Source organism: Dermacentor silvarum, chromosome 10 (assembly GCF_013339745.2).
Source record: "Dermacentor silvarum isolate Dsil-2018 chromosome 10, BIME_Dsil_1.4, whole genome shotgun sequence".
NCBI lineage: Eukaryota > Metazoa > Arthropoda > Arachnida > Ixodida > Ixodidae > Dermacentor > Dermacentor silvarum.
In genome coordinates, this window is record NC_051163.1 from 23264257 (window position 1) to 23274450 (window position 10194).

The following is a 10194-nucleotide window of genomic DNA, read 5'->3' on the forward strand; positions in this document are numbered from 1 at the left end:
AACATAATTTACCGTATGGCAAACCACGCGATTAAAGAAAACAACAAAAAACACACTGCTGCTTGCTGCTGCCATGAAAGGGAAAACTGTCATGCACACTAAAGCATATGAATCTATATAAAAAAGGTGCCGTTCCGCTCATAGTCAAATATTCCACCATATTGTCACATTACGCCATGTTTGCGTTCTAGTATATTCGCCGTTGATTCAGTAAGAGAGAGGAGGAAGAGAGTGAAATGATGTCGGAAGCACTGTAACTCTCTAGCCGAAGCGACGGACACTTGATCACCGAAGTGTTTACGGTATACGTAAATACTTCCATTCCTCCTCTCCCCGTCTCTTTCCCTTCCTCAACTCCCCCCTCGCATGTTGACTTCCGTTGATGTGTCAGCAGACGTATCGCTATAGACAGTTACAGTGCGGTCAGGGGTAATGTCCTCACTTATTTTTCTCGTGTCATGTAAAAATAAATGACCAATTGCTAATTACTACACCTTAACGACAGCCAGCAGAAGGGAAGTGTTAGTTGTGTAAAGGATTTGAGATAGGATAATTCAGGAGATTGGAAAACCAGAACTGTCCGCATCCGACAGCCGACCGAACGGAAGCTTCACAGAAGGATTCTTAGCGCACAGTGGGCCCCTTCTTCTTCCTTTCTCTGCAACACGCAACCGGGCTCTCGCTACTCCTCAAATGGCTGCACACGAACCTTAGCCTTCGATTTACTGGATACAAGATGTTCTTGAAGTAGCAGTAGTAGTATTAGCATATATATACATGTATAGTATAGTAGTTGGCAGTGGCAGTAGTAGCAGTAGTTGTATTATAGATGTTATCGTTTGGGTAGCACTCTAACCAAACATTTTCAAGTTACAAAAATCGATTGTTTCTGAATTGTTAACTGCCGTCGAGTTACGGGAATCTAGCGGCCGTGGCTCCAGCCCGGACGAGCGCGATGTGATTGTGAAAGCAGCCGGTATATATACTCACTCGATGCAGACGGAAGAGTCGTAGACGAATCCGCTCTTCTGCATCATGTCGTACGCTTCTCCGTTGCCAGCCTCCAGGAAGGGCGCCCTTGCTCCCACCATGTCACGCTCGGGGATCAACGCGTAGTCGCGCAGCAGGTCGCGGTCGCCCACGAACTCCGCCGCCCAGCCGGCGACGTCCAGCGTGCGCCAGTAGCTGAGGTTGTAGCGGTGACTGCGCATAGCCCATTTGTCGAGAGAGCATAGTCTATAAGCGTGAGCAATACGCCGGGAGAGACACGTACGGAATACCGGGGGTGCTATCCGGAACATTGTCAAATTCTACCTCATATTGCCGAATTCACCATGTTGTGAGCTCCGATTGGCTCAAAATGCCGCCATTACCGAATTCGACAATATGGCGGAATTCGGTAATGTACAGAATAGTAACCCGGGTAGGGTGGCTAGAAGGGGAGGTGTGAATACCGGCGGCGCTTTCCTGCAGGCGCGCGTGACCCCCTTGCGCACCGATGCCACCAGGGGAAATATGGCGCTACCGCTTGCGGCGCGAGAAGCATAGCCGCGCCGGCCTGCCGGCCTCGCCTCGCCTCGCCTCCGTGCCTTCGCCGTCAGTTTTGGTCTCGTCGCCTGTTTTGTGGTGTTTCTCGCGATACATAGCGTGTTGCACAGGGTCGTCGTGGCATTGCCAATTGCCATCCTAGTATTATTCACGAGGCCTTTCACGCTAGCTCATTCTGATCACCACCGCCTTTTCTTCTTTTTTTTTTCTGTTTCCTTAGGTCTATCGTTCGTGACTTTATTAATGGAACTGCAGTCTTGATACCACGTCACATTCCTGCCCTCTCAGAAGATGCCGTGCCCACAGTACTTCCGAACTTGCCAAACTACATTAGGACTCTGACGAAAGAAAGAAAAAGAAGAGATGTCTCACACGCTCCACGGGTCCCAGGTTCAGCACGGCCAAACCACTCCGGTATAGGCAGTTCCGCCTACTATGACCCTGCATGCCTGGACTACATATTCGACTCTCTGAGTACGAATAAAGTATTATTATTATTATTATTATTATTATTATCTTACAAGAGAAGCGGCGCTTGTCTATTGACAAGACGGGGGAATACATGCCCACCGGCAGACGTGGAGGCTGTAAATATACAGCGGGATGGAATGCCCAGTCCAGTCGCAGAAGAATTGTTCATTATCGAGCTTAAGCGACCTTTGGAACTGTGGTCACTGCAAAAGTTTAAACAAAACATTGCTCGTTACTGAACTGCAGAGTTTGCATTGAACGAAATGCTGCGCCTGTTGTGTTAACCAAAATGGTAGTGTTCTTCATTGGAGAAGGACTTGCCAGGGCCGCTATTTTGTAGCGATGACTTTAAAGTAATAATGCCTTTTCGCGCTTATCGCGCTTTGTCAGTGGTCAGAGCGACGGTCCGCTCGCGTTATCAACGGGATCAGCCGGCCGTGAGCGGTGGATGATAAGACTATTCCAAAATAAGTCATAAGACATCGCTACAAAATCGCGGCCCAGCTGTAGCATCTACTTGGCTGGGCAGCTTCACAACGAAACCTTTGTGGAATCTAAAGAACAAACAGTAGGGACCTTGGGGGCCTTTTATATCTACCAGTCTATCAGAACCATTCTACAAGCTGGTCAATTAATGCCCTTATTGAAAACAAACTCACTCGTTTAATTGCATGCCAAAGCTTGGCAAAGTTTATGCAGTTGATCAATTGGTGATGTGCCAAAAATTGGTTGCCTAGAGCATTCTGCTGCCCTGACAGCATCAGTTGTACGTTTTTATTGCGTAACGAGGATTCATTTTTTGCTTAAAGGTGTCATTCAGCAGGGCACTGAGAATAAACTAAGCACCGAAATATTGCGTGTTGTAGATCAAATTTTACCATAGTTGTTTTCCTCACTTAAATAAACTATTTTATGACCAGATCTGTTGCTGTCTGAAATCATAGTAAATTGCTTATTTGAGCGTCGAAAGGACATGCTACACGTCTTCAAGCGCTGGCACAAAGTGGTTTGTACGTCGAGAAGTAATCGGGTAATGACTGCAGTTTACAGGTCGTACGTACAGCACGCATAGGGTGATTACTGCTGACCTCGACGACGACGGTCGCATTTTGAGGGAGTCGAAATGCAAGGCACCTGTGTGCCGTAAGGTGTGAGTGCGCGTTAAAGAACCCGAAGTGGTCGAAATTATTCCAGAGCCCCCAGCCCCTATGATCCTGATCCGGAGGACAAAAAAAAAAAAAAAAAAAAAACGCGTTTGAATCTATCGACGCAATGCGAACTGGGCCCGTAAAATCTCAGAGGAGTAGTGATGTGGGCTGATAAAACGTTGATTTCATGGATAAAGATGTATATTCCATGACGCTCGCAGACAACGCGCGATACCCGAGGCTGGCGATGCGCTCATTTCGGATGCGTGCCTTCCCGCGCCTCGGTCAACAGCGCCGCCCTGCGGCATCGGTGCGCTGAGGGGTCACGCTTGCGCCGCCGGTATTCACACCTCCCCTTCTAGCCACCCTAACCCGGGTTACCGGAGACGCGGACGGCAGTTGCAACGCTGGTAGCGAACACCTTCGCAGCTTTGTCGAAACACAATGCGTTATAGAAGCATTCATGTGCAACATAATAGGTGCTCTCGTAATATATATATATATATAAAAGGAGCGCGAGTTAGCGATTTCGTCAATCTCGCCACAAGCACACAACGATTAGTTTATATCATACTTATCGTCATCAAACAAAGAGTGCATTCTTGAATCCAACAAGTGATTATGAGGTTCGGTCGGCGTTCACAGCGCTGAATAATAGTAAAGCAAGAGACATTGACGGGCTTAGAATTCAACCAATTAATTTTGTCGTAGAAAGTATCATATCCGTCCTTATATCTTTAACGTATCATTGGCCTCCGGAACATTTCCGGGTAATATGAAGCGCGCAAAACTAGCAGTTGTTTTTAAATCTGATGATAAAAACGACCTGAGCAATTACCGACCAATTTCAGTGCTACCTGCATATTCTAAATAGTCTGAAAAATAATTTCCCACGTAAAAATTCTTTTTGTAAGAAACACTTGTTAATATCACCTTCTTAATATCGTTTCAGGAAGGAACTGTCCACAGCATTAGCACTACTCAAACAGAAGAAATGATCATTAGGGCTTTTGAAGACAAACAACTCATTATAGGCATTTTTGTTGACTTTTCAAAAGCTTTCGATTCATTAAATCACCTCATATTATTAGCAAAACTGGATCGTTGCAGATTTCGTGGTCTGGCCTGAAATTTTACGACGTCTTACCTAACAAATAGAAAGCAAACTGTCGCAATAAATGAAGAATAATCTGCAATAGAAACAGTGAAAACGGGTGTTCCCCAGAGCAGTGTATTAGGTCCCTTAGTATTTAATCTGTAAATTAATGATATTGTAAACATAGAGGAACAGGCTTCATTCATAAACTGTGCAGACGACACAAGTACATTTTGAAATTCTGATAGTCTTGATAACCTTTCTCTTAATGCAAGCATTGATCTATATAAAAAATATAACTATGTATACAGTATCGCAATTGCACTGCAAATCAATACAACAAGGACAAAAACAATTTTGTTTACACCGCACCAAAAACATATACTTTAATTTTAATGTTAAAATCGGTCTCAATAAAATTGATTTAGTGTCAGAAACTAAAGTACTTGGCGTAATATTCAACGAATACTTACTCTTGAATTCTCAAATTAAGAATACTCTTCGTAATCTCGCTAAAATATTTGGGATGTTGTGCAAGTGTCGGTATGTATTACCTGAGATACTGAAGCTCTTAGTGTACAACTGACTTTTCTTCCGCATAAGTAAATTTCTGCTGGTTACTGTGGGCTACAATGGCGCACATAAATGTAGATAATATTCACAGATTACAGAAGAAAGCTCTCCGTCAAATAGCAAGTGTTCACTGGGATGCACCGTCAAATCAACTATTCCTTAGGTACAGGATCTTACCTTTTGAGCAGTTCTACAAGTACCGATTATTGCTGAGTTACAAAATGAGCTTAACGCATAACACGTCATTTATGTCACTGTGCAACCTAACGAGCGCTCCATAAAAAGTGCATAGTTTCCGGAGCAAGACAACCTGGCTAGTACCTTTCTGTAGGACAAATCATGGCTCTAACAGCATAGAACATCACTTAAGTAGACTTCTGAATGAATTAATTTCTCGTGGTACAAATGTCCTCGAGATGAGGCATAGTGATTATTTATTTCACTTTCTAAGCAGTTCTTGGTAGTTTTGTTAATACATTATCATGTAACCCTACTGATTTGATCCGAATTCGTGAAATGTGGCAAGTCCTTCGTTCTTTTGTACTTCATTGTATGTATGCCCTTTACCTCTTCACATTTTTTTGCAGTTCACAAGCGGTAATCTTTGCATTCTCGCTAGAAGTCTTTATTACTTTCTAGATTGCTTTAATATTGATAACAACTACTGTCGCGCTGCCATTGACTGTCTGTAAGGTTACGGGGATCCCGTCAAGCTTGTCGATTGGCAAATCTGTTTGTCCCTGTTCCCGGCATTTCTGACGTATGAAGTGCAGAAATAAAATTGAATTTAATTGAATTATGTCCCTGCCTACTATTTACAGCAGCAGAGTTGATCGGGAGAGCACCGTCTATAAGTGCGAGCAATATACGGCGGGACAGATCTTTACGGAACACCACGAGTGCTATTCTCGACTTTTTCGAATTCCGTTATATTGTCGAACTCGCCATCTTGTCAGCTCTGACTGGCTCACCATTACAGAACTCGACAATATGGCGGAATTTATCAATGTCCAGAATAGCACCTCGGGTTACCGGAGACGCGGACGGCATTAGCAACGCAGGCAGCGGACACCTTCGCCACTTTGTCGAAACACAACGCGTTAGAAAAGTTTCTGCGTTACATAATAGGTGTTCTCGTCGAAGAAAAGTAATAAAAGGGGCGCGATTTAGCGATTACCACCATTGGATACTATTTACAGCAGCAGCTGAGTAGAATATGGTTGGTCACTGCAATAATATTTCTTTGTCCTCTTTGAGTAAACTGTGCGACACAAGATGGCGCCACCAGAGCGACAGTGACTGTAATTATGCGTGCATGTACCTGCTTTTTGTGTGTTACCTGCCAAGGCAGGCATCGCTACTGCGACGCCCGCCTATTACAAAAGGGTGAGGCCAATAAATCCCACCCAATCACGTCTACGTCTCCGGTAGCCCGCTATTCCATAAATACCTGGTAATACGCCATATGGAAAGCTAAAGCTCTATAAATCTGGTGCGATTTCCCGTTGCCGTAAACTTTTTTCTTCAAACGTCAAAATTCAAATATGTGTCGTTTGACTCTCGAATAAATTATTACAGCTTAGTATGGTTACCTAAGTCCCAACCGAATTTACAAAAAAAAATGTTTAATATTGCAGAAGAAATTAAGTCAAATGCCACGCCTCTCAACCTTGACTACGGTGCTTCCCCTTTTGATGCTTTCCAAAAAAACAAAAAAATGTGGAAATATATGTCTGAATTGCGCTGTCGATCCTCGTTTCATTGTTCAATTGTCAACTTTGGGCATTTCTTTTAACAGAAACTACACTAATTAACAACCCCACACACGAATATGCGTCGCTCGTAGATACGATGAGTGCGACACACGGTTTCTTTTATTCCGTTTTCGTGTGCAATATAACAAAATCCCCGCTACGACAGCTTATTTACAGACGTAACATGCTACTGCTTTCTTGTTTTCCTTTTACTTTCATCATAAGCTACAAGTTGTGTGCTTGTGATGTAATTACACTTCTGATGCCACAATTTGTATATATATATATATATATATATATATATATATATATATATAGATCAAGTGTCCATTCATGCTATTCTTAGTTCTTTATGGCGCACATACTGGTTTTTTTTTTTCTATTGTGACTTTCTTTGCTTCTGTGCCGCTCATTTGTGCATCTTACACGCTGCTTTGAAGTGCCCGCCTTACAGCGGCTACCTGGGCCTCCGGCACGCTACTTTTTCGAAGTTTAGCTCAGGCAGTTAAAATGGCATTTGAAACAATCGTTCACATCTAGCCCGCTGAAATGTCGCAACAAGCTATATACACGAACATTCGATCATGAGCCACGAAAAAATCTGTGCGGATGTCTCATATGTCACTCATGAGCCGCCTCCAAATAATTCAACTGTCATTGTCTTCTGTCTGTTCCAGATGTGTGTACGGATGCTTGCCCCGGCGGGTATCTTTCGCAAGTGACGTGAATTCATCTGCCTAAAACTTGGCACTCGGGCTGACAGTAAACGGTACAAATAATTAAATAAAAGAAATAAAAGAAAGGATAACAGTTGAGCTTGAGACGCAATAAATTTATCTGAATGTTCAAGCCTAAGTGCGTAAAAGGGACGTGGAGATCCGAAAGGAAGGATGAGGAATGTTGCGTTAAACTCCTGTCAGATGCCGGCGAACGGGAAAGCTTCTCTGCCAGTAATCGTTGCCGGGAGGAGCGCCAGCTGACCAAGAGGCGGTGTACGGCAGTTGTCCTCGTAGGAAATGTGGCCCTCGTTGAAAACCTGGATCGACCATTCCACGTTGTTGGGCGACGATTGCCAAACCTCGCTATGTGGCCCGCGAAACCGCATTGGAAACGCACCGGCACAGGCCGCAGATTTCGACGTTCTTCAATGTAGTCAGGCACGTTGGGGTTGACCGCATAGCCAGCAGGTTGGTCACATTCATCATGGCTAGGCATCGACCGCCGGGACAAGTGCGTTGGGTGAGGGCGTTCGTCGTAGTCAGGATCTCCATAGCTCCTGCTCGTCTGTGGGATATACCTATATACTCAACAGTCGCTGAGTGAACCGTCGGTTTCCATGCGGTCGAAACGGTCGTGCTTCTCATCTCGTGTGGTGAGTACGCACCAGTGATGCCGAGTGTGCTATACCACATCTCTTCTCGATGAAGCAACTCCTCGCGAAACAATCTGCTGCATGGTTGACGGAAGGTCAATAGACGAGCTCGTGTCTACACTCGCCGCCGTTGTGACGTCAGGCAAGCGACCAAACTTCGCCTGTATCTGTCGCACTTTCAACATTTCAAAGGTTCTGCAGTGACGAATGACGTCAGACACGGAATTCAAGCTTGTGCCACAGTTCTTGAGCCACTCGTCGACATCTTCTCTGTCTTTTCCTCCGAAAGTGAATGGAACCCGGTAGTACTGCCACGAAACGCCATGCGCTGGCCTCGGAGCGGCGTCAAGTCTTCAGGAATCTGGCAGGCTTCTTCAGGCATCTCAGGTGAGGGTGGCGGAAGCCCGGCAAGTCGACGGCTTCGGCGAAGTTTGTAGCAGCGTAGGCTCCGTCGTTACGAGGTGTACCGAGCACTTCTCCCAAAATGTTACGAGCACAGGGACAAGGGTTTATTTAGGCTTTGGACAGCAGGAAAAAGCAGGCTACGAACAGCGGGAATGGCCACCGCATAGTCGTGGTTCTCCTCTTCCTACATTTCCGTTCTCAAAGTCCCTTTCGCACACTTGAACGCAGCACTATAAACATATGTATAAAGATATGTATAGTAAGATATATATATATATATATATATATATATATATATATATATATATATATATATATCTTACCAAATAAATGCACGGGCTATGCGGGAATCGAACATGCAACCTCGTGCCCAGCTGCATAACGCCGAAGCCAGTGAACCGCCGTGGTGGTCTCTCTCTGTAGACGAAAGCTCGATTCCCGCACAGCCCGTGTGTTTTTTTGGTAAGTAAAGATCAATCCATCCATCAATCAATCTTACTTACACATGCACTGCAATACGACGGCAAAAATATGATCGTCGCAAGCAAGATCGACAGAGTACACAGCACAATAATTTCGACAAACACTAGAGATCATGGAAGAAGGAAAATGACTAGGAGGGAGCGTCACGGGACAATATTGAAGCTTAGTCACAAAAAATATATGTATATAAAAGAAGAACTCATGGGAAATAGGCCCTCACCACGTGATGTACCGTATATATGCAAGCGGCAATTTCTAGCCGCGTAGCACGCGGGTGGAAGAGAGGAATGGCGAGCGTGAGGCCTACTTCCTGGTTCTGAGCCGTGCTCCCTCAATGGCTGCAGAAGGCAGTGTCAACTTTGCCCTTCCTCATACAGACCCACTTCTCTCTCTCTCTCTCTACTTCCCGAAAGTCAACGCGCAGATAGGCCCCGAAGGAAGGCAGGGGCGGTGCCAGAGGAGGTTGGCTTTTAAGCGCTAGTTGCATGACGTCGTGTACCTTAATTCCTAGTATTATTTTATTTTTCCCCTTCACCGTGCATAATCTAAGGATGTAGTTAAAGTAATGGTACACTCACGTGATCGAGTGGATAGCAATCTCGTTGCCCACGCTGTGCAGTTCGTGGACGAGCGAGTAGTCGGTGTAACCGGCCGACACGAAGAACGTCGCGGCCAAGTTGCAGCCGTTGGCCCGATTCCGGCGTCTTCCCGGGCCGAGCAGCTGGCGGTAGAAGTCCATGTTTTCCTCGTTGACGGCGTCGTCGAAGGTCAGCATGACGAACTGGGGCATGCTGCTGGCGCTCAGGTTCGCCGGTGGTCGCGTGCTTGGGCACAAGCAGTTGTCGCGCAAGCTACACTGGCTAGGGTCGCACTTTGTCAGAGATCCCGCCACAATAGTTTCCCAGGCACACAGTGCGATGAAGAGGAGGCTTAATGCGTACCTCGCCATGTCTCTAACCCCACCGAATCACGACGATCACTTAATTTGCAGCTGGAAGTCTTGCTTGTCCAGTATTCAGTCCAACTGAGCGGTAGCACAGTCAGACGTGCATGGTTTACAAGGCGGCGAAGTAGTCTCTCTTATGATCACATTGGCGTTCTGCTTGCATTTGTAACAGCAGTTGTTGCGGAAGGCGTTCGCATGTATATTCAGCGTGGCTTAACAGAGGCACTGCAGGCGCTTTCCAATTTGCAGGCTTACGAGACGGTCTCGGCACTTCGCAGTAGTCTAAACCTTGGGGCTCCGGGGACGTGTCTGCTCCGTTTCACCGCGGTCACAGGGAAACTGCAACCGGATAGCACGTGATATTTGGAGCCCTCGTCTGTCTGCATCGGTATAAACGT

General features: G+C 45.7%; 1 protein-coding gene across 9 annotated transcripts in view; it reads right to left on the reverse strand.

Moving 5' to 3' along the window:
• Positions 1 to 10194, reverse strand: part of LOC119431388 (chitin deacetylase 7) — a 63694-nt gene extending 53500 nt beyond the window's left edge. For 2 of the 9 annotated variants that reach the window (XM_049656803.1, XM_049656802.1), the window contains exon 1: positions 9429 to 10179. In XM_049656803.1, the coding sequence (XP_049512760.1) occupies positions 9429 to 9799 (371 nt within the window). In that variant the 5' untranslated portion in view covers positions 9800 to 10179. Of the gene's footprint in view, positions 1 to 990; positions 1204 to 9428 lie in introns of all 9 variants that reach the window. The other 7 variants (XM_049656804.1, XM_037698873.2, XM_049656800.1 and 4 more) reach the window with 7 other exon arrangements.